The sequence below is a fragment of the Sturnira hondurensis genome, unplaced genomic scaffold (genome assembly GCF_014824575.4).
Source record: "Sturnira hondurensis isolate 20B ecotype Veracruz unplaced genomic scaffold, ASM1482457v3 Scaffold0019978, whole genome shotgun sequence".
Lineage (NCBI taxonomy): Eukaryota > Metazoa > Chordata > Mammalia > Chiroptera > Phyllostomidae > Sturnira > Sturnira hondurensis.
This window is the reverse complement of record NW_028092609.1, coordinates 542,738-566,492: the sequence shown is the minus strand read 5'-3', so window position 1 is coordinate 566,492 and position 23,755 is coordinate 542,738. Positions and strand designations below refer to the sequence as shown.

Genomic DNA, 23,755 nt, shown 5'->3' with positions numbered 1-23,755 from the left:
CCCCTCCTTCTGCTGTCATGGCCCATTTCCAGTTCTGGGGCCATTTGGTCACTGTGACTGGGAACTGCTTGCCAGCTCACCCAGCACTCCTGCACACGGCCTCTTGCTTCTGTCTTGTATCAACTGTTTGAGGTGCCCATTGTATGGATGCAGAAACTGAGGCCCAGAAAAATGAAAAGACGATTCTGGAAAATCGGCGGCAGAGCTAGGCTTCAGACTCAGATCCCCTAGCGTGGGATCTGCCTTCCTCATGTGAAGGTCACCTGTGCTGCTCTCTTCAAGTTCATATTCATGAGGCCGGGCCCTGTGTGCATGCACGGGACCCCAAGACGAACTGGGCCCCCTCCCTGTCTTGAGGAAGCCCACCGGCTGACGGACCAGGAAGGCATTTAAAGGAATCAGCAGGGCCCTCCCATAGAGGTGACAGATTCAACACTGACTTCTCCTTTGTCACTTCCCCAAACCCTACTAAAACGACAGTAGAAGAATTTCTCCTAAAGCCAGAAACTCAGAAAAAGGGAGAGGGCGCGAGAGGATGGAGCAGGAACCAAATCTGGGGAGTCCAAGAGCGGAGGGACTGACTTCGCAGGAGAGGAATCCGAACCCTAAGCTGCTGGTGAGGCCCGTCTGGATTTTATCAGGAAGGCCCAGAAGGCTGGGTGGAGGCTGGGCTGTCCCAGGAAGAAAATGGGCTTTGGCTAAGGATTAATCAAACACGTGTTCACAGAATAATTTAAAACCTCCAGTCTTCTCCCCAGTTCCATGCAACCAAGCCATAAAGCCCCATAACCCTGCCTGACAGAAGCCTGGGGGGGTCACACTCTTGACAGTGAAACAGAGTCCCCATGGACTGGCATGTCGTGAACAGCGAGAATCCTGGGATATTTCCCACCCGTGTACCGGCAGCCCCATCTTCACCCTCCAGGCAAGAGATTAGCTGGGCTCTCTCCGGGGAATTTGACCAGCCCAAGGGGAAAGATCTTTAGATACAGATGTTAGCTTTTCCCAAACTAGGCTCCCCAGCCAGTGACTCAGAGACTCTCACATCACCAGGCCCGGCCCGCACATCCAGGGAGACCAATCAGCTCTCAGCTTGTGTGAGCCGACAACCAAAGTGATCACACTTGGGAGGAGAGCACGGAGCAGGAAAGGTGGAGACTGAACAAACAACATCTCAAAAAGAGAAAAGCAACTTGAGAAAAACAGAAATTATCTGGAGGGGAGGGAAGAAAACTCAAAACAATAAAAGCAAAAAAGTTACCAGGGACATCCTTTGAGAAAAAAGAGAAAATATTTTACCCATAAAACAAGAACAGGATCCTACGAGGAAAAAAATTGAACATTCAGAGAATTTAAAAAGAGCCTTTAAAAAATAGCAGATGGCCCTGGCTGGTGTGGCTCAGTGGACTGAGTGCCCGCCTGCAAACCAAAGGGTTGCTGGTTGGATTCCCAGTCAGGGCACGTGCCTGGTCCCCAGTAGGGGGCGCACGAGAGGCAACCACACATTGACGCTTCTCTCCCTCTCTTTCTCCCTCCCTTCCTCCTTCTCTAAATACAAATCAAATCTTTAGAAAACTAAAAAATAGCAGATATTTGAACTTGCAGTAGAAGAATTGGATTGTAAATTTGAAGAAACAGTCTAGAAAGTAGAGCAAAGGGGCAGAGATGGAAAGTAGAAAATGTGATGTTTAATTGTACTGCCGGCTGGATCACAGGCACCCAGGCTCATGGCTGAACGTTCTCTCTGGGTGGGTCTGTGAGGGTGTTTCCAGATGACATCAGCACCTGAATGGGAGTCCGAGAGAAGCCCAGTGCCCCGCTCAGGCGGGCAGGCCCCATCCCAGCAGCTGAAGGTCTGAGCAGAACGAAAAGCTGGAGGGAGAAGGAATTTGCTCTCTCTGCCTTAGTGCCTGAGCTGAGACAGCAACGTTCTTCTGCCCTCAGACTGGACCTCGCACCATCAGCCTCCTAGAGCCATGGCTCTCGTGGGCGTCTGGCTTGCAGAGGGCGGATCAGGGCACTCACCGGCCACAGTCGTGTGGGGGTGGGTAGATGGATAAGGAACCAATAGGATGGATGGACAGACAGATGACAAACCTGGCATAGCTAGATGCAGAAAGATACAGAAAAATAGGCCATAGGTAAAGAAAGAGGCAGAGACAGATCTTGTTGGTCCTCTTCTCTGAAGAACCCTGAGCAGTCCACCGGGGGGTGGCAGCCCGTTCACAGAAAGGTGGACCAGAGTAAAGGAAAGGAGGGTACTCGTGAACAATCCGGCATATTTCCAAAACTGCTCCCAGTGCATGGATGGCGCAGTGGCACCAACTGCCCCGCTGGGTGATACGTGGAAAAGGCCCAGGCCAGGGCACTTCGCCGTGACACTTGAGACACCGGGACAAAGAGGAGGTCCGCCAGCTTTCAGGGAGAGGAGCGCAGGTCACGCGTGAGGGGCAGGAATAGCTTTGGACTTCTTGGCGACACGGCAGCCAGCAGGCCCAGGAGCAATGCCTGCGAACCGTGGAAGGGAGAGTATCTCCGAGCCAAGCTGTCGATCAAATGAGAGGACAGAAGGGGGGTATTTTTAGACATGCCAAGTCTTGAAACATTTGCAGTCAATCCTCATTATTCACAGAAAACTTATCTGCAAAGTCACCTACTCACCCAAATCTGTGTGTAACCTCAAAGTCAACACAAGCAGAACTGTGGCCGTGCGCCGTCCTGCAAAGAGTGGCCAAAATTTGGGCCACTCGGGCGATGCGCTGCCCTGTTGTTCTGGCTCATGCTGCAAACAAGTGTCCTCCTCACCGTCTACTGGGTGCCATGCAATGGCAGTGACGTGCCCTTGGGCAAAATCCCGCTGTTAGATGGGCTTCCTTCAGGCCTGAGTCACTGTGCTGGCGGCCACGAGTTCCGTGTTCGTGAATCAACAACGTATATTAAACGGGTTGTCTTTAAACAGAAAATACACATAAAACAAGGTTAGTCCGCCTTGTTCGGTGGCTGGAAATGTTGTGACCACAGACTCATAGGAACCTAACCCGGCATTTCCCCTAGGAACAATGGTGCCTCATTGGCCAACCCGGTGTCTGGTGACTCGACAGAACATGAGGACCACGAATGATGAGCACCGACTGTACTTTCTTTGTGTGCTATCTCAGGAGATTGCTAGAGAAGCTCCTTCACCAGCACAAAGGGCAACTCAAGGGAGGAGAAAAGATGGGATACAGAAGACAGGAGAGGCAAGGCCAGGGGAGGGAGACGCCAGTTCGCCAGGCCCGGGCTCCTCCAGGGGGGAAGATGGCCTGGTGGGTCTGGAAGTCTCATGAGGAAAGTTTAGAACTGAATTAGCGACAGTTGCACAGAAAACGAAGCAAAGGAGAAATGAGACCATTATCTGGGGCACCACGATGCAGGGACCACTGTCATAGCAAAGATCTCTTCTCCGCCCTAACACTCATGGGGCACTTTCCTCTGATGTCCTGTTGGAAGAGCTTTCGCGTGACTTGACTCATTTAACGCTACGTCCACGTCCATGGCGGCACCAGGAGGGTGAGTCCCTTGGCTGGACGGCACCAAGGGGGGCGGCAGAACCCGGATGGGGGCTAAAACTGGCAGGTGGCTCGGACTCCACACCTTTCTCTTCCACAAGCAGAGGTAGCCACCATTCTGAGGACAGGGACACAGGCAGTCTGAGGACAGGGAAGGTGTGTGACGTGGCGCTGAGGCAGAGACAGCGAAACCCTGGCCTTCCGGAGCAAGAAGTCAACCCACCAGGCTGACAACTACAGAAACCAAGATGCGTTTCCAGAGGCATGGATGCAAAACCCCAGCTAATCCGTTAAAGGCTGAATCAGTGGCCTCCAGGAAGGACAGACGGGAGAAGGCGGGACCTTGGCCGGAAACAGATGCTTTTCTTAACAAACCTCGAGGAAGTATTTGCCATTATATGTTTGATCAAAATAAAGGCTAAAAATAAAAGAAATAAACAACATCCCCCTGATCCTAGATAGAGCCAGCAAGCCAGGGCCACCAGGGTGGGGCCTGGGGCCCAGGGAGAGGACAGAGGGGCATGTCATTCCTGTATTTCCTGTGACTCTGACTTTGGTCTGGTAGAAGCTCCTCAGGCCTCCCAGTGTCACTGGGGACCCAAGGTGGTTGCAGAGCCTGGGGGAACTGGGGACTTGCCTGCCTGACCCTGTCTACATCAACCTTCAGCTCACGAAGGTCACGCAAGGTTGATACATCAGTGTCACTGCTGGGCCCGGCCCCTCGTCTCAGAACCCCGCTCCCTAAGAGCAGGGCTTCCAGGGCTGTCACCACATATGCTAATGACACAGCTCGGGTTGACAGGAGAGACTCCCAGCACCTGAGGTCACGGAGACACAGCCAAGCCCATCCGGGGGTGGGGGAGCTGCCCCAGGCATGCGAGGGACCCCACCCCATCTGGCGCCCCCACCCCAGCCCAGAGGGGTCTCCCTGTCCCTTTCTCCCGAGGCCTCCACACTGAGTCACAGTTGCGGTGGCAGCTTTGACCAAAGATTCCCGGGGGACAGCCCCCTGATTGTGAGAGACTGAGGAGTGGACCCTTGCTTCAAACCCACGCCCCCCCCCCTTCCTCTTCAGTCACACTCAGCAGCCACAGTTTTCACTGGCTGGACAATTCCTTCCCAGGGGATTTCAGATCCCAAAGGAAGGCTCTGGAAGACCCAGTCCCTCCCTGCTGTGACAGCCCTGCCTCGTCCTGTCCCTTAGCCTCTCTCCATCTCACAGGGTTCTCGTGAGGGCCACGCACAGCGTGCAGGCTGGCTATTTTGGGAAGTAAAAGGAGAGAAATCCAAAGGATATTTTGAGAAACACAAGCTATCAGCCCCCTGGGATGTGAAAACGGACGGTTAAGCCCCACCTTAAACTGCAGAGGGGGCATGGGTAGAGGACGTGGGGTGGGGGCCAGTGGAGGTGGGCAAGGCGTGGGGCACATGGGGCCAGAAAGAGACCTTGCCTGGGGCGACGGTAGCACAATGCAGGGTGCAGGTGACATTCCGTTGAGCTGCACACGCTAAACCTGTGTGGCTTTGCGAGCCAATGTCACTGCAATCAACTCAATTCAGTAAAATGCACAACTGGGGCTAAGTGTAAAGAAAAAATCAGTTAGATGCATTCTTCACATCTTTCACTTGCACCGAAAATAGAAATGCTTTATAAAGCAAATGAAATCTTAAGAAGACAGGCCAAAAACATAAGTGAATGTTGACCAGATCTCTGGAGAAATGAGAAATTCCCAAGCTTTAAAATCACGGAGGAGATTTGTTTTATGGAAAAGGAACATAGATTTGACTATATTTTTTAAAAATCTGTACCACAGAAAATAAAGCAAAGGGAAGCATAGACTGACAACCAAGCCAATGGCATAGGGTTCACATCAATCATCTACGGAAAAACACTTGGAACGGACAAGTTTTTATTTTCTTTTTATTTTTTTGAAACTTGACAAAACGATACCAAATTTCATCTGGAAAAATAAACATGCAAGGGCTGGCCAAGGAAATTCTAAGGGAAAACAAGAGCGGGAAAGGAGGACTGACATTACCAGATGTTCCAGCGCACCATGAAAGTACGGCAGTGTTTAAAGGGTAGTCCTGAAAAGGAACTCGACACTCGGCCCCGTCCGGAGTGCAGAGAACTCCGTGGAAACACATGTGGGAATTCGGCACGTGACGGGAAAGGGGGGATTTCTTATCAAAGGGAAGAGATGTGTCGGTCGGAGCGTGGCACTGAGGTAGCTGGGCAGTCGGCCATCTGGAAAAAATAAAGTTGCATCCCTACCTCACCCCTTATTCCAAAATAAATTCCAGATGGACCCAAGGTTTAAACGGAAAAAAAAACCCCAAAACATTGAACCATAAAAATTCTAAAAGAAAACATAGGTGAAGTTATTTATAATCTTGGAAAGGAAAGCTAGTTCTAAGCAAGAGAAGTCATAATAAAAGTCATCTGAGGAAATGAATCAGTGTGAAATCCGAAGATTATTTTCAAAAAGATGAGGCATAAGCCGCCTCCGATATTAAAACACACGATGAATAGGGAGCGCAGAAACAATCTTCGCCACAGAAAATAACTCACACCAAGACCCTGGTGTCTCTCCAGCCAACGACCAGTGGAGAAATGGGGGCTACGTGGAGCTGGGAGGCCGTGTTTGGAAAACTATAAGTTTAAATCCATTGCCACAGGTACTGAAGAATAAATTATTGATAAAACACATCGAACCCTAGAAAGGCTGGCCCCAAACAGGAGCGAATACGGACCAGCTCTCTGGAGAAATGAGAAGCTCCCAGGCTCTGAGATGACTGAGGAAATTAAACAGAGAACAAAGAGCGGGTCCAAGTGTTTGTCAAAACATCTTCTGTGCGGAAGTATCAGAGGCAAAAAATAGGGCCACATACAATTGCTACATTTCTAGGTGAAAACAAGTATACACAAAGCCACCGTGAAAGCTGGAGCGGGCCCGGCCACCCCTGGGGTTGGTTGCTCTGAGCCGGCAAACGTCCGCACACGAGCGAGAGCCTGAAACCAGCCGAAAAACTGGGCAAGGGCTGGGTATGGAAAGGAAGTTCCTGGAAAAGGCGTTGAAAATGGACCGTAGCTACATGAAAAAGGTCCCCTTTACTCCCAAAGAAATGTAAGTGAAAACAGCAAGACGCTTTTTTCCAAACCTACCACACTGGCCAGGCTGCTGAAAGGTCGACAACACCCAAGCTGATTGAGAGTCAGCCTTCTCCAGCGTCGTCAGTGGCAGTGTAAATCGGAGTGCCCCGTTCCTTCTGGTGGCTGTATAATACTCCATGGACCATGTAGCAGAATTTCTTTGAGCAGTCCCCACTTGTAGACACCCGAAGCGCACCCCCCCCCCAACAAGTTGTAACAGACGGCACTGGGAGGACCATCCTGGGCTACCCCTTTGCGTACACCTGCGAATGTATTTGTAGGAACAGTTCTTGGCGATGGCATTGCCTGGTGAGCGGACCTTTGCGTGAAAAGTTGTCATCACTATTGCCAAACTGCCTTCCCACAAGGCGGGAGCCATTGATGCACCTGGGTCCCTGCACCAAGAATTGTAACATGAATATTGTTTTGGTACGTACGTTTTTAAAAGCAGAAGGAGCAGGGCGGGGATAGATGGGAATTACGAAACATGGTACAAATGTAAGAAATTTGTCTCCGTTCTGCTTTGCCTCGGCAGATCCCCTCCCCACGCTGGGCCTCAGTTTCCCCACTGTAAAATAAGAGGAATGACCCTGGCTGGTGTAGCTCAGTGGATTGAGCTCAGGCCTGCGAACCAGAGGATCACAGTTCGATTCCCAGTCAGGGCACATTCCTGGGTTGCAGGCCAGTTCCTGGCAGGGGACACACAGTACATTGTGTGTTTCCGGCAAAGGCAACCATACACTGATATTTCTCTCCCTCTCTCCTTCCCTTCCCCTCTAAAAAAATAAATAAAATTAAAAAAAAAAAGAAAATCTTGACATCCAGGAATTTCACACTGAAAAGCCAAAATAATTAATAATAAAAAAAAATAAGAGGAATGAAATAGATCGGCCCTCCTCAGACCCACTCACCCAATGACAAAGAGTGACTTGGTCTTCCCTCCCACGCGCCAGAGGCACAGCCACATCAGACTCCAGCACGGCCCAGCGGGGAAGGTTGGGCCTCGGTCCCCAGCTGTGGCCAAGGAAGGTCGGGAAGCCCGTTTCTACTCCATGGGAGAACTACCTGTGCCCCTGCCAGGAAGCAACTGGAGCCCAGGGAGTCTTAGGTATGGGCCGTTGGCACTGATCCGGTCACAAAAGCCACCAGCAGCTCCCCACTGCCTGCAGGAACAAAGCTATGCCCCTTGATTGACTTTGGCCCGGAGGGGGAGCTGGGCTCCAGCCCCACCTCTGTCTCCTGCCGGGCCAGGGCCAGCCTCCACCGCAGAAGACTGAGCCTCATCTGGGCGCGTTCCCCACCCCTGGGCTTGTTCCCCCCCGCAGAGCTCTCCAACCAACTCTCACGACTTCCTTTGCACAATCGTTTGTGCCCTTGCACACAACCTACAGTGTGTAACCTGGTGTGAGAAGCAAAGGGCACAGGGTCAACAGGGAAAACCAGCGAGCTGGCATCCAAGCTTTCCGGCTTGGTGGCCCTTAAGGACAAATAAAAGAATGGGTATTCAGGAGGGGGCGCAGCACAATGTCACCAAGGCTGGGTGGCGATAGCTTACATTTACAACTTACGTAAATGACTTTCCTAACAGAGAAACAACCAGTCTTTCTAGCGCAGTAGAGTTAAATCGTGACAGGCGGAGCATTATTCTCGTGCCATTAAAGGCAGATTCTGGATTCGGATGGTGGAAGTCAGAGGCCCTGTCCCCCCCACCTTGGGATAGGTGTCTTCCTCTCCCGCCCACTGCCCCCCACGCCATCAGCCTCCCTGGAAACCAGGCCCAGCAGCTGCCCCGTCGGAGGCACCAAGCCGGACTCCCCACCTTTCCCTGGCCTGTCAAAGCGTCCTGGCTGCTGGCAGAGGGTGGTGACAAAGAGCTGGGACCCAGAATGGGAGCATCTCTGACCCTGCTGCGTGCCCCCGTGTGTGTGAACTGGGCCAAGTGACTGCTCCCCGTGCCTCAGTTTCCCAATCCATGAAATGGCCCTCATAGGAGCACCCAGCTCCTTCATAGACACATGTGAGAATGAAATGAGATGAGTGAAGAAAAGGGCTGAACCCAAGGTCTGGCACACAGTAGGTGCTCCATAAATGGATGCTCTGGTCACAATAATTATGATTACTCTTTGTTGGGGGATGTTCAAAGGGAGCAAACAGGCAGTCTCTCAAATAAGTACTTATTTAGAAGTCCTCTGGACGGAGGCCCAGAAAACCAGAATGTTAAAAGGATAAATAAAGAGTCCCCAAGAGCTGGACAGAGTCTGGGCTGCGGGGCGGGGTGTGGGGGGCGGGATTCCGCGCAGGGAAGGGTTTAAGCCCCGGACAATGGGCGCCGTCTGAACTAACGAGGGCCGCTTCTTTGAGTCGTGAGAAGAGCTATTTTCTTGTTTAAAGCCTTAAAGAGCTATTAAGTTGGGCAAATCACTGGTAAAACAGCTGGAAACCTAAGTAGCAATTTAAACAGCCACGGCCCCTGCTTGGCCGGGTGGAATGCGCCGCCGGCCCGCGCGCCTCCGGCCCTACATTGTCTGGACTAAGAGGATTCAGCGGACTTCTCCGCAGGCTCTGAATGCAGCCCAGCTTTATTTAGCAAACCCACCCCCTCCTCTTTTTTTTTTTTTAAGTGAGCCGACGGAACTCTAATTTTCCCCCTTTTCTCTCCGAGCCCTCTTGAATCAGCCCATTCTTTCATTCCGTGGAACTAATGAAGGCCTTTGCAGAAGCCCGCTCAGGAACCGGCCCGTAAATAAAACGTGTTTCATTGATCAACTTCAAAAAGCCTTCGGCGGGGCGGGGGAGCGGGCGGGCTGGGAGGCTGGGGCGGGGGTCTCCCTGCCGCCTGCGGGGAGCGCGCGCGCCGGGGCCGCGCAGGGGCTCCCAGTGACAGCGCAGGAGGAGGGGCGGGCGGCGCACAAGGTCGGTTTCTGTCCCGCCATCCGTTTGTTTGTTTTGTGGCGGGCCATGGCCCGAGATTCTGCAGGCGCCGGGGCCGGCCCGCCTGAAGCCCCACCATTCACCCGCAGTGGACGGAAAGGAGGGCTGGATTGCTTCCAATGTTTTATTTTATTTTTTCTTCGTCTCCCCACACACAAAAAATTCGAGCCAACCCAGCAGAGCTCTGGCCTTTGAGCAGCAACCCCTCCAGGGAAACGTGGTCGCCAGCTCCAGGCCTCCATTGACATCCATCCCAGCAACACCCCAGTCCCTGAGGCACAGGGACCCAGGCAGGGCCACTGACCCGGCTCACCTGGGTGGGAGCGCCCAGTCTGAGGAGGCACCGCAGCCCAAAGACAGCTGAAGGCCAGTCTTCAACAAATATTTAGTGAGCACCTACTATGTGCCAGGTGCCTCCCTGGATTAATTTTATTTTCACGCATTTTGTTTTGATTTGTTTAGGGTTTTTATCCCCGCCCCCCAAAAGTAGTGTATGTCCACTGCAAGAGTGTTCCCTGGCACACTCTGGGTACACAGAAAAAACTCCAAGTTCCCACTGGGATCCCGCTCCCTGGAGGAAACCGCTGTTGACATTGGAATGTGTCATCTTTTGAGGTTTTAGACAAATCCCCACACAAACACGGGCAGGCTGGAGTCATCGCCTAGGAAGTTTCTTTCCGAACGAAGCGAGCCCTCCACCTCTGCCGGGCACCATCGCCGCAGCTGAGCAGCTCTTTCTTTCTCCGACAGACAGTCTCAGTGGGACCAGCACAGCCTAGGGCCAGGGAGGGGAGTCAGAAGGGGGGACTGAGCTTTCTTGGACTCAGTTTCTCCCTCTGCGAAATGGAGGCTAGGAGCCACCTGATCCCAGCCTTTGACTATGAGGATCCGGCCGGATGAGGGCTGGGAGTGAGTCTGTAAACTGCGAAGTTCTGCACAAACGCCCACTGTCCTTATCGGTGGCCTGGCCCCTGAGACTAGCCATCCGAGAGCACGGCTGACCCTGGGAGCAGAGCCAGAGAGCCCCTTGGCCGAGCCCCACCGTCTCCTGCACTCCCCCAGCACTCCTGGGAGATAAGGAGGTCCAGTGGTAACCTCCTAACGGCTCGGTGTGTGTGGGAGCTGCATCTGTCTGCAGCCCGGAGTGGGTGGCTGTGGGAAGACCTTTATCACAGTCACACAGCTCCTCCCCCTTTGTGTTGGGGATGTTCCTGAAGTTGAACTAGACTAGGGCTGGGACCAGAGAAGGGCTGGCATCTTCCATGCAATTGGCAAACCGGGGTGAGGCCCCACAGGGTGGGAGAGCTCGGGCCTGAGAGCTCTTGATTTCCTTCCCCGAGACCTGCCCTGGGATGTCACCGACCAACATCGCTGCCTCCTGATTGGATGTCACCACTGCCACCCAATAGCCCGGGAGGAAATGTTTCAGGGGGTTCCAGGCAAATGTCTCCAGCTCCATGCCTATTCTCAGTGCCTACTCTGCTCGACCTCTTGCTGGGCACTGGTGGCAGGGGGGAAAGGGGACCAGTGACCCCCTAATTCACTCATGGGGTCCCCACTCTGTACCTGGTGTCCGGGCTCGTGTGCTGTCTGCAGCTGTGAAGCCCTTGCCTGGCTCCCTGGCGGTCCTGTGTTGATCTTGGGTTCTGAGGACCACCTGCAGCTCAGGCAGGCGGCATGGGGAGGCGTGCGGGGCTGTGATTCGAATGGGCGTGAACACCAGGAAGAGGGACAGGGAGGCGTCCACGGGTCTAAGAGATGCTTCGGAGGTGAAACTGACCCGTGTGGCAACACCTCCCTGAGAAGCAATCTGGCAGTGGGTGTAAGAAGGCAGAATTTTTTAAAAACTGTGGGTCCTTTTCCACCCAGTTATCCCAACTCCACAGCTTCATCTCAAAGCAACAATCAGAGGTGCGGGCCCAGACTTAGGTACAAGGACGTCATGCTCAGTGTTGTTTATAACAGCAAAACACTAGAATCAGCTTAGATGGGTCAAGTTAATCATGGTGGATCCCTGCAATGGAATACTACACAGCTAATTTTAAAATCACATTTTAAAAGAAGGCTGAATGCTCATTAACTTGAGGAAAATGAGAGAACACAGGTTGCAGAGCTGGGTGTGTTGAATGAAACTTGACAAGTATGCTGAGCACGTTAAGTCAGACAAAAGAGGCCGTCATTACACGTGATCACATTCGTATCGAGTTCTGGCACGGGCCAAACTAACCCACGGTCAAAGACATCAGACCGGCACCTGCCTGAGATACAGGGCTGGGGCAATGGGTATGACGTGCAAGCGGACATGTTTGGAGCGCCCCGAATGCCCCTCACTTCGACTGTGGTGGAAACGACAGTGGTGAGTGTGTTCGTCAGAGCCCACCGAGTGGGGCAGCAGCCACGGAAACCGGTGTGGCAGGTTCTCACAAACTAACCCTAAGTTCCCACACGACTCAGCGCTTTCACTTTCAGGTATATATCCAAACGAACGGGAATCAGGGACTCGAACCAACATGTGTACAGCTGTGCTCACAGCGACATTATCCTCAAGAGTCAAAAGGTGGAAACCACCCAGATGTCCCCCCACACCTGGAGGAGTAAACAAAATATTTTCTCTACGTGGAATATCAGTTAACCTCAGAAGGCAACACAGTTCTGGTACACATCACACCTGTGATGAACCTCGGACGGTGAGCCAGACCCCAGGGGCCGATATTGTATGGTTCCGCTTACACAACGAGACACTAGGTCACAGCGACAGAGTGGAGTGGCCGTTGCTAGGGACCTGGGGGAACGTGGAGTCGGTGTCTGACGGGCACAGAGGTTCGGCTGGGGCAATGGAAAGTCCTAGAAATGGATGGCGGTGACGGCTGCACAGCCACACGCGACGCCATGGAGCGACACATGTAAAAACCATTAAAATGGTGCCTTCCATGTGGTGTGTATTTTACTGCAATGTTTTTTACTTTTAAAAATGCACTGGACTATGCACGTAAATGCTGTAATTTATGGTATATAAATTATGCCCTTGAAAAGAAAAAGTAAAGTTAGAAAAAATATCCTGTGATGTGTACCATGATCTTCCCCTCATTTTGAAAGATGTATATGCTTGTAGAAATAAGACTGGAGGGAAGTATACGTCTTTTGCACGACGGGGAGGTGTGACTTTTTGTTGGGGGGAGGTTAATTTTTGTGTGAAACGTGCTCCTGCATTTGCAGGGCCTGCGGTGAGTGCATATTGGTGCCTGCATTGGCAGCACACCCCACATTCCCGAACTCCGCACACCCCATGCAGCACCACGATGCCGTGTAAGTGTCATGGGCGACACAGGTCCTCCTGCTGCAGGGGACTTGGAACAGGACCCATCGCAGCTTAAAAAGAAGGAAGATTCCAAGAGAACTTGAAGATCAAGTCCACTCCGCGAGTCTCTGAGACAGATTTTGACCCCTCTCCCGCCCCTCCCATTTTCGCACAGTGGCTCCTTGTCACACTAGGGTCGGAATACAGGCACCGGCTCCTCAGAGAGACCCCGGCTGACCACCGCCCACCTGCAGCACCCCACCCCACAGCCAGCTGCACCCCGCCTCCTCCCTGCTCAGTTCTCTGCAGAGCCCCTGCTGCCGCCGAGGGCACTGAGGGCTGCCTTCGTTTCTCCTTCCTTGCTGCTGGCCTCCCCTCCTGGAATGAGCCCTAGGAAGGCAGGGGTCCAGCCGGCCCGCTCTCTGCTGTGTCCCCAACACCTAGAGCGACGTCTCGCACAAGGCAGGGCTCCGTAAACCTCCTCTGAAGGAAAGGACTGCCACCTGCCATGTGGTCAGTGCCCAGCACATCATGTGTCCTCTGATGAGAGTCACCCACTCTGTGAGATTGGCCTTCTTAGCTCGGTTTTACCAGGTGCTGAGTCGCAGAGAGGCGCAGTAGCTTGCCCACGGCCACACAGTGACAGAGCATGGAGTCAAGTCCTCGCCTACCAAGCCCCCACCCTGTCCCTCCACCCCACCATTGGACATCTAAGACCTCGGGCCAGAGGGAAGATCAAGGAAGCCTAGACAGGAAATGGGAGCCCACAGCACCTTCTCATCCTGACTCGGAATGGCTGGGTGGCCAAGGGCCACATGGCTCATTCACTCATTTGCCTGCTTCTGGCTCAGCTGCGGGACCTTGTGCAAGTCAGGTCAGCTCCCTGAACCACATTCCTTCTTGCGATTGAGGGTGAGAGTGCGTAACTCACTGGTAGTTGTGCACCTGCACGAGGTAATGTCAGTAGAGTCTTTAGAACCAGGCCTGGCACGTGCTACTTGCTGGCTGTGTCATATCATGGAGACGTCCCCCAACCCTGCCCAGTGGCTCAGTGACAGGGACCAGCATAACTGCTGGTCTTAGGAACTGAAAGGACCACTTAAACAGCCTCAAACACTGTCAGGTCCTTCCCTTCTCCTCCCCTCTCCTTATGTTCTCTCTCTCTCTCCCCCTTCCCTCCCCATCTCTCCCCTCTGCTTCTGTCAGAACGGTGGCTCCATTGTCCCAGGCCAGCTGTCCACCCCATGGTACCACCACAGTGACAGCAGCTCTGGACACTTACTCGCACTACTCCACACCTACATGGAGAAGAAGCCACACCCACCAGCCTCGCTTACAGAATCCCAATGAAAGCATCTGATTGGCTTGGCGTAGTCACATGTCCTTGCCTGGACCGATTACATGGCCAGCGTTGTGGGATAGAGTGAATGGCCTAGGCAGAGCCACTGTTCACCAGGAGGCCTGGGGCGGAGGTGGGGAAGGGATGCTAGGTGACCAGGAGTCTGATCTGTACACTCCAACAGCCCAGCCTAAGCAGAAGGCAGATCTACTAACCAGTAAGTTCCAGGTTTTGAAGCTGAACCAGTGCCTATGGCTGGGCCTCCTGTAAAGCCAAAGGGCCCCTGGTCACCCACTCTGGATACCTGAAGATGGTGGTCCTGCCAGTTGGCCAAGCTTCCCCATGGGCACACAGATTGGAGGTGACAGGGAGAATGTGGGCAGCTGGACTCACTCCCCGGAGCCTCCGAGCAGGGGGAGGGCCCTGAGGAGAGAGCACCTGAGCTGAGCCTTGTGCCTGGGTCAGCCAGGCCCACGGGACAGGGAAGGGCACTGCGAGAGGAGGAAATTCCTGTCCAAGTGTCTATGAACTTGCAGCATGAGACCGTTTTTTACAGGCAAGACCCTAGGGGCCGGGTGGGCATGAGCCCGGTGAATTGCAAAGCTCCGCACCGACGTGGCAAGAAGGTAGCGCCTTTGGCACCCACGCTCTGCCAAGGAGACTCTGGGGAGCCCTCCTCAGTGCCATCCTGTCTCCTGTGTCCTCCCCAGCCTGGAGGTGTGGGGCCTGTTCCTGCGTCACACCACCCGCTCTGTCCACTTCTGCACAATCCCACCCAGCACTCTAAGGTAAGGTATCGTCACTCCAGGGGCCCGTTAGCGAGGTGCACGGACACAGAGCTGGGCAGCCCCTGCAATCGGCCCTGTGAGACGTGACCTGCTGCCGCCTGTCCGGCCACCGTGTGAACACCACTTTGCCCACTACCGAAGCCATGGAAGTCAACCGGACGCCTTGTACAAGGCGCTCTCAGAAGCCCTCTGAGCCTCAGAGCGGGTTTTAGTCATGGGTGATGGTAAAGAGAGCGTCTTCCAGAGTCGCACACACCTGAGTTCAAATCCCACCCCTGCCATTTGCCGGCTCTGTCCTTGTCCCAGGCAAGTGGCCTGAGTCTCCATCTTCTCAGAGGTCAAGTAGGGCTGGTGGTGGCGTCTACTTCTCACAGTTAAATGACGCAATGCACAGGACAGGGACTCTAGGCACAGGTGGCTGTTGTGTCCCTGGGAGAGGAGGGGGTGGGGAGGGCAGAGTGCCACACTCAGGTGAGCCCCTTCAGGGGAGCCTGCGGTATGAGCTGGCGATGCCCGGGGACCTGGGGACTGAGACCCTCATGTGACAGGTTGGGGGCTGAGCCGAGAAACCCAGCCTGTGGGCCCAGGGCGCCAGGAAGTGGTAAAAAGACTACCCTTGACGGTCAGGAGACATGTGCACACAGAGTCGTCATTACGAAAGTTCCTTTTTAATAAGCAAGGGTGACAAAATGACAATGACTCTGTCGAGTCATTCAGACCAAAGCCTAACTTCCCATTAATAACATTTCATACGTGCAGAGAACCATAATTCCTCAAAGAACTTTCAGAATTGGTCTTCATCGCGACAATTGCCCCTGAGGAAAATTTGAAAATCAGGTGTTCTTCCACTGAGGAGCAGGGCCGGCAGGCTGTGTGCTCCTGGCGGGAAGAGACCTCCACCAGGTGACAGCAGGGGGAGCCAAAGGGCCCCGCAGGATAGGGGTCCTGCTGGCCAGCCCAGCCAGGGGCACAGCATGGTGGTAGCCGGACTCAAGCCCCAAGGCCCCATCAAATAGCCAGAGAATCTTTATCCACTTCCTGGAGCAGTGACTTCCCAGTCAAGTGAGATCTGTCCAGTTTCTTCGTCCATTCGTTCATTCATTCAGCGATCATTTCTTAGGCGTCATCTAGCAGCTGTGACACCAGATTTGAATCAGCTGTGCCCTGCCTTTGGCGACCCCTAGTCTGGTAGGGGATGGATGTGCAGCTCAGGGTGAACTGGACTCTGATGGGGATGCCCGGGGAATCTCGGGGGGACCCAAGGAGGGCCCTATAATCTGCTTGGGCGTAGGGGTTGGGATGCAGGCAGAAGAGGAGTGGGGGGCCTTGTGAAGAAGGGGAGGCAGGGTGGTCCTGGCCGAGGGGGCTTTCGGGCAAAGGCTCGGCAGTGTTAAAGCGGGATGCCCGTGGGGCCCCCTTGCCTGTGGTGTGGCGAGGATGGGACTGGCCACCGGGGAGGACACAGAATGCGCTGTTGGCCTGCTGTTTGAAAGGTGATGGGGAGCCATGGGGTGTTCTCTCCCAAACAGAATGTCCATTCATCCGTGGGTCTCCACTCTCCCAGCTGAGTCTCCAAAGGCTGCTCGACGCCTTTTGCCGGAGCCCAAAGGCACAGCCCCTGCCAGCCCACTCGCCGGCACAGACGCAGCTCTCCACGTGTCACCGTCACACACACGCAGCGCTTCACCGTTTACCAGGCGCGTCGAGAACATTTGCTCCTTGGTGCCCACCTTCTCTTGAGGAACTTGGCACATTCTTGAGCATCAGAAAAATCACCTCCTCATACTTCGTGCCTGACTCCAGGGGTCCTGTGTCCTGGGAGGCCTCCCTGACTGCGCCCCAGGGCAGATGTGGCACCTCTTTCTCTGCCACCTCCTTTAGTGCGTCTCTTCTCCACCTCCCTCCTCCCCGGCTCCCCGACTCCTCTGCACAGACCAGGACCTCCTTGTGGCAAGAGCTGCCTTTTCTTTGACTGCACATCTTAGAGGCTAGAATCTGGGAGGAGTGAGAGCTGCCCCCGGGGTTTTGGGGCTCCACATCCTAACAGGCCATCACCCTGCCTCCATTCCCTCTTTGATTTAAGGGAGACTGAGCCTGGAAGAATTGTTCCCCACTGCCATCAAGCTTGGGGGGCATCTGGCTGAGGTGAGGGTCCCCAAGGGACAGGGACATTAGAGGATACTGCCCTCTGACAGGACCCCCCGAAACTCACACTTCTTGCCCTGTTGCCTAATGTACAAGACAATACGTGGTCCTGGAGGAGCTTTCTCCCCCAGAAACCCGAAGCCACCCCACCAGGAAGAGGACGATAAAACCTGATAATGGGACCCCCCAAAATCCAGCCACCAGCAAAAAACTAGGAGCCACTGTGCAGAAGGAAATGTCTACTGTGATGGGGGAAGACTTACTGGAGGCAAAAAGAAGCACTTCCTTCCTGGCCCTTCCTGGTCCCCCCATGTGGGGGACCCCTTGCTTCAGCCACCAGGCCAGTGCCACACACTATTTATGATATGCAGTCAGGTTGGAGCAAGGGTGGAGACTCCAGGCCTGTGGAGATGAGCTCCAGATGAGTGTGTGAGTGCTATGTGCAGGAATGTGTGTGTGTCAATGTGTGTGGCTGGTTGCATGTTTGAGGCTATAGTGGCCTGTGTGAACATGTGTGTGTGAGAGCATGGGTTGGCACGTCTGGGTGTGTGCAAGTGTGTGTCTGCTGGGGGCAGGGAAGGAAACTGGCGTGAGGTGGGAAGTTGGGCGCAGACGAACGCAGGCAGAGCGGACAAAAAGAGGAAAGTCTTGCCTTTGAGTCAGGCGGAGAGAGCAGGAGAAGAAAAAAGGAGCTCTTATTGGCGGTTGTCAAGGAGATGGGCCTTGGGGTTTGCTGAACTTTCTTCCCTTAAAGCGTCCAGACTCGGGCTGAGAGGGGCCATTTATTTCCAGCTGCGCCACACAGGCGGGGGTCTCGGTTCAGGCACCCAAGGCCAACCAACAGGCATCAGGTGTAGACGTCGGGCGGGCCAGAGCAGTCCTTGGGTTGAATGACCCCACTGCCCCGGCTGCCCCGGGGCTCACATTCTCCGGGCATCAAACTGCTGGCCCAGAGGGCAGCCCCGCAGAGGAGCCATGCGGCCAGGACGGTGGGCAAAGCAGTTCTGCCCACCCGGAGCTTTCTGGGCTCCCTTGCAGACGTGGGTTCTGTGACTGTCCTGTCGCAAGCACACTGAGGGGCCACTTTCCTTTGGGGAGTGGTAAAAAGTTCACTTGTTTTTAATGTAAATTTTCAACCCATCCTTGCGATATTTCCCTATCTGGCTACTTCACCGCTGCCTTGCTAGCGCTTGGAACACAGTGGGAGTTCGATAGATATTTACCGAAAGGATGAATGAGTTCTGCTCTACACGTTGGCATTTCTTTCCCAGTAAATCGATGCCGCCGAGCCCTGTTCGATCTCCGAGGACCGGCTGGCGGGCTTCTCCGAACCCCTGAGTGTGTTGGTGCGGGGGTGGTGCAGCCCCCACGGCAGCGGTCACCCTTGGTGAGGGGGGTTAACGGAGGCGATGGGGCAGAGAAAGGGAGCAGCTTCCGTGTAAGCCACGGCCTGGCCGAGACCCTGCACCCTGCGGCCGCGCGAGCCGCCCGATGCCCCTACCCCCCACCTGCCGCCCGCCGGGAGCGGGGGTGGCTGGGGCACCCTCCCGCCCCTCCCCCCGCGGACCGGCAGCTCGAGCCCATTGGCCAGCCGCACGCGACGCCCCGCCCCCGACGGCTGCGAGCCAATGCACGCCCGGCTGTCAGCTCGTCAGCCGCGCCGGCTTGGTGGCTGCGAGCCCAAGCGGTGGCCCGGGAGCCAGCAGCGAGGAGCGCTAGCCGAGCGGCCGGTCCGGGGAATCCCGCGCCCAGCTCGCCCGCACGCCCGGCCGGGCCCGGCCCGCAGCGAGCATGGGCGCGGCGGCCGTGCGCTGGCACTTGTGGGTGCTGCTCGCGCTGGGTGCGTGCGGGCGACTGGCGGCGGGCAGCGGGCTCCCAGGTAAGCCCCGACTCGGCGGGCGGCGGGCGCGGGGCGGCGGTGGGGTCCCGAGGGGTTCCCCTACCTCGCGCTGTGGGGAGGGCCGCAGCCGACGCGGTTCCCTGCCCTGCCTCGCCTCTCTGCAAAGTAACTTCTGGGACCCGCGCGGGGCGCCCCCTTCCCGCAGCCCGGGCCGCCTGGGGCTCCCGGAGCCCATGGGGCCCGCAGCAGGGGTGGGGTGGGGTGAGGCCCCGGGGGAAGAGGAGGGCGAGGGAGAGAGGAAGGAAGAAAGAGCGACGGCCGGCCCAGGGGGCCCCCAGTGCGTGGACCAAGGGCGGGGAGCGGGGACCCCGGAGCCAGACGGACCTTCCCCAGGGGAGACTGGAGCGTGGACGGAAGGAGCCTCGGAGGGGAGACCAAGGGAAAACGGACGGACATAGAAAGGGGGGTCATATATGGAGGGACAAACCGACGGAAGCAGACACAGAGGGAACACACAAAAGGACACAGGAGGAAACCCAGAGAAAGACAGACATGGAAGAGAAGAGAAAAACTGAAGGAAGACCGGAGGAGGAAAGGAGGAGACTAAGGGAGGGAGGAGGTGGCCAACAGGCAGCAGGAAAGAAAAAGATCAAAGAGGGAGAGCGAGGGACGGGATGGACTAAGGGACACGAAGGCAGAGGGAGAGGGGAGGTGGAGGCAGACACACCCTAGGAAGAGGTGAGAGGGCTGGGAGTGCAGCTAGCGGAGGGGGGCGCGAAGGAGGGGGGGTGGAGGTGGTCGGAAAACGATGGGTAGATGGATGGACAGTCAGACAGGAGGGGGAGAACCGATAGACAGACACAGAGAAGAGTAGATGGATGGGAACCAGCAGGAGAGGACGCCAGACACGGGACATGATGGGCGGGGTGGTCCAGGGGAGGAAAGGAACTGGAGACGCTGAGGAAGGAGGTTACCAGCATCTGGCCTGGGTCGGGGGCAGGCAGCAGAGGCCAAGCCGGGGCTCCCCAGGGTTCAACTGGGATCCTGGCACTGCTGGGCCTTCCCCTTCTGCTCCCCTCATGGTCTGGATAGAGGGCTCCCACCAAGCTGAAATCAGGGCCTCCCACGAGCTTCCTCCCTCTCCCTTCCCCTGGTGTGGAGAGGTCAGGGGAGGCCCTGCCTGCCCTAGTGCTCCCCTTGTCTTTCTCTGGGAGCCCCTGGCTGCCTCACAGGCTCCCTGAAGTCTGTGCTTGGCCATGGGAGCCTGTGCCTGGGAGTCGCGCCCTGTGAGAGGGTGCCAGACTACTTCAACTGTGCTGCATTTGGAGTAGAGTGGTTGGTTGTTCACGCCCCCACCCCGGGAAGCTGGGCCCTGCTGCCCACACCCCCACTTGTCCATGGGTGTGCATCCCGGGCTTTGGGGTCCTCAAACCCCATGCAATTGTTTCTGAATGTGCCTCTCCCCACCTCTGTCTCTCTCTGTGTCTGTGTCTGTCTCCACCCAGTCTCCACCCTATGGAGGCCTGTGCTGTGGAACAAACCAGAGTTCAAAGCCTGTGGTGCCCTGCAGGGAAGCCCCCAGCCCAGAGCGGGGAGCATGGCCGGAGGGTCAGATGGCCTGTGACTCCATGGCCAGAGTGGGGACAGGTGGCCTGTGACTCCTCTCCCTCTCTCCTGGAACTCACCTGCCCTCTCCCCAGCACCCACCTGAAGAAGTGTTTGAAAGGTGTCTTAGGAGGAGGCCCACCTCCCTTTAGTGAGCAGTCACGAATTTCCACCCTCAGGAGGACGCCTACTAGGTAGGGGCTGGGGGTAGAGGCCCAGGGAGCTCCAGGGCCCCAGGTGGTCTCCCTCCCACCATTCCTGTGCACTGACCCTTAGGAAGTGGGACGAGCAGGTCCAAGGCCCCTTTCCCCTGCTGGTCCTATCTCAGAAGTGGCCCCAGCCCTCCCCCCTGGAAGGATGCAGATTGGCCCTCCCTGGCCTCTGGCTTCCTGCCTTTGAAGCTATGCCACCCCTGCCCGGGGGTCCCTCTGTCATCACCTCCCAGCCGGGGATGCGATGCTGGCCACTGGACACCAAGAACTGGCGCGGGCCTCCTCTCCCACCTTCCTTTGGGCTGTGACCTGAGCAGATGTGTACCCCCCAAAGTGATGCCGCCTGCTGTGTGCGCAGGCGTGCATGTGCAAGGAGGTGATTCTGTGTTTCTTCTTAGTGCTTCTTCCTTTTCAGGGAGGCTGGAGCCCCAGGATTAGGGCAAGGGGGGGCTGGTGGGGGGCAGCAGCGGTATTCCTAGAGAGCCCCCCTGTGAACCCTGATGCTGGCCTGGGGACTAAGTCAGAGTGGACATTCTTGAGGACCAGGCAGTCCAGGGGGAGGCTGGAAGCATGAAGAGAGCAGGACACAACAGAACTTCCCCAGGCTTGACCCTGAGTGACCATGGCTGCCGAAAGTTTCTTGGACTGCCCTTCTGGGTCCCTCTGTGTGCCTGTCACCCACCTGCACGTCCTTCATAGCTAGCAGGAAGCAACATGACATGTAGACAGGCTCCGGACCTAAGCTTCAGTCTCTGCCCAAAGTAGCCAGTGACCTACAACGGACCCCCTGGGCCTCTCTGCCCTCATCTGTAACCTCCATCATAACTGAGGCTCTTCCAGCTGTGTGACCCTGTGCCCTGAGGGTCCCTCCTGTCTGAGGGGTGTGTGCGTGTGGGTGTGTGTGTTGGTGCATATGCACAGATACACAAATCTATTTTGTACTTTGCCTGACAGCTGTTTCAGGCTGAAGGTGCACCCGTGTGTGTTGGGGGTGGGAGGTGAGGAGAGCCAGGAGCACCCAAAGCCAAGACTGAACTTGACTTGGGGAGTTGGGCTGGGAGAACCAAGTTCGAACCTAGATTCCAGAGGCGGAGAGGAAAGAGAAAGGGGAGGTCAAAACCGTGGCTGAGCCTCCAAGCCCAGGGGCGGGCTCGGTCCTCCTCCAGACACTCCAGGCCGGGCTGTGGCAGCTGCAGGAGGGCCCTGAGTTTCCACAGCCGGGGCGCTGGGCGGGGTCCCATGTTCAGACCCCCTCCTGGCTTGGCCTCTGCTCCCAGCTCCCCGCTGGCTGAAGTTTCCCCATCTGTAACCCACAGCGGGTGGATTGGAATTCCTTCAGCTATCCTGCTGGCCCTAAGCCTTGTAATGAGGAGCGCGGAGGGGGCTTGGAGCCCCGCTTGTGGAGAGAGTGGGGCACGCAGAGAGGGGCTTTTCCTCTCTGGGCTCGTAAGCCCGAGTTTTCCCACCTTCCTAGTGGGAACAACAGATGGACTTAACGGGCTGTTGTGGAACTAACTGAGAGCCGGCGTTTCGGTGGCCTGGCTGAGAGCAGCTGCCCCGAAGACGCTGCCAGTCTGGACTTGTCACGCAGGTGGTCAAGTGATAGCTGTCACCGTTCATTACCCCCCCGATCGACTAAGGGCCGGAGGCAGAAGGAGCTCTTCCTGCCTCCGGGCCATCCCTCACCAGTGTTCCCCCCACCCCACAGGGGCAGCCGACGTGGACGAGTGCTCCGAGGGCACGGATGACTGCCACATCGATGCCATCTGCCAGAACACGCCCAAGTCCTACAAATGCCTCTGCAAGCCGGGCTACAAGGGGGAAGGCCGACAGTGTGAAGGTGAGCCCCCAGCGCTCGCCTTCTGGGGCTCCCACGGCTCGGCCCCTGGAAATGCCAGCAGGGGCTGAGCCCCCCGTTCCCCACCCCGTGAGCACCTCCACACAGCCTGCCTCAGCCTTGGGAGGGGGCCTCCAGGCCTCCTGGGAACCTGGGGGCTGCCCTGGGGGTGGAATTTGAGTCTGGGGTGCCTAGGTCTCCCTGGGTTTGAAACTTCCTTTCTTTAAAAGAAACTGAGACAATGCACTGAATGATACTTTTGTCCATCTCTCCCTAACGGGATGTGTGTGAGGTGAAGGCCTGGGATGACTTCCCCAAGACCCCTCACCCCAAAGCCGAAATCACCCTGTGTGGCCCCCAAAGGACCTGCTAGTAGGTGGCCACGGTCTGTGTCCGCAGGGTTGGCTCAGGGACGAGAGCTCAGGGAGAGCCTGGAGAATTGATGCTGTCTGTCCAGCTCTCCTCCCCAGCGCCTGGGTGCTGGTTTGACCTTCTGGCACTAGAAACTGCGCCCTGGCAGGCTGAGCGTCAGAGAGAAAAGAGCAGCCTCAGGTGTCTTTGGGGCCAGGTCTCTCCAAAGGGGATGGAACCCCTGGGAGTATCTGTCTCGGAGGGTCTGTACGGCTCCGCCTTTGCAGGCCTGGGGTGGGGCCCGTGTCCGGGGGTGGGAGAGAGCACATGACTGAGGCGCACCCCTGGATGAGAAGCAATGATCCAACACTGCCTCGTGTGTCCCCACTTTCAAGATGAGGAAAACTGAGGCTCAGAGGGGAGAAGCGTTTCTGCAAGGTCCCGGTTTCTCAGGAGCACAGCCTGTACTCCAACCCGGGCCTCTGAATTCGCACTCCGTGGCCCTCTGCCACCTTGTTTTCTCCACACTGAACCCTGCCCCTGTGTTTTCCAAGTGTGAGATTTGTGTTAGGAAAGAGACACACGCGACCAAGATGGGCACCTGCCATGTCTGCACACGGCTTAATGGGAGCTGGGGTTTTTCAGGAGAAGCAGCTATACCTCCTTGAGATGCTGATGTTGTTCATCCATCTCATGTGTTGGGGATC

At 56.0% G+C, this 23,755-nt stretch overlaps 1 protein-coding gene across 4 annotated transcripts in view; it reads left to right on the top strand.

Annotated features, from left to right (window-relative positions):
• The first annotated feature begins 18,904 nt into the window (after positions 1 to 18,904).
• SCUBE1 (signal peptide, CUB domain and EGF like domain containing 1) overlaps positions 18,905 to 23,755 on the top strand; it is a 112,612-nt gene continuing 107,761 nt past the window's right edge. For all 4 annotated transcript variants that reach the window (XM_037028505.1, XM_037028507.1, XM_037028504.1 and 1 more), the window contains exons 1-2: positions 18,905 to 19,082; positions 22,569 to 22,700. In XM_037028505.1, coding sequence (XP_036884400.1) covers positions 18,995 to 19,082; positions 22,569 to 22,700 — 220 coding nt within the window. In that variant the 5' untranslated portion in view covers positions 18,905 to 18,994. The remainder of the gene's footprint in view (positions 19,083 to 22,568; positions 22,701 to 23,755) is intronic.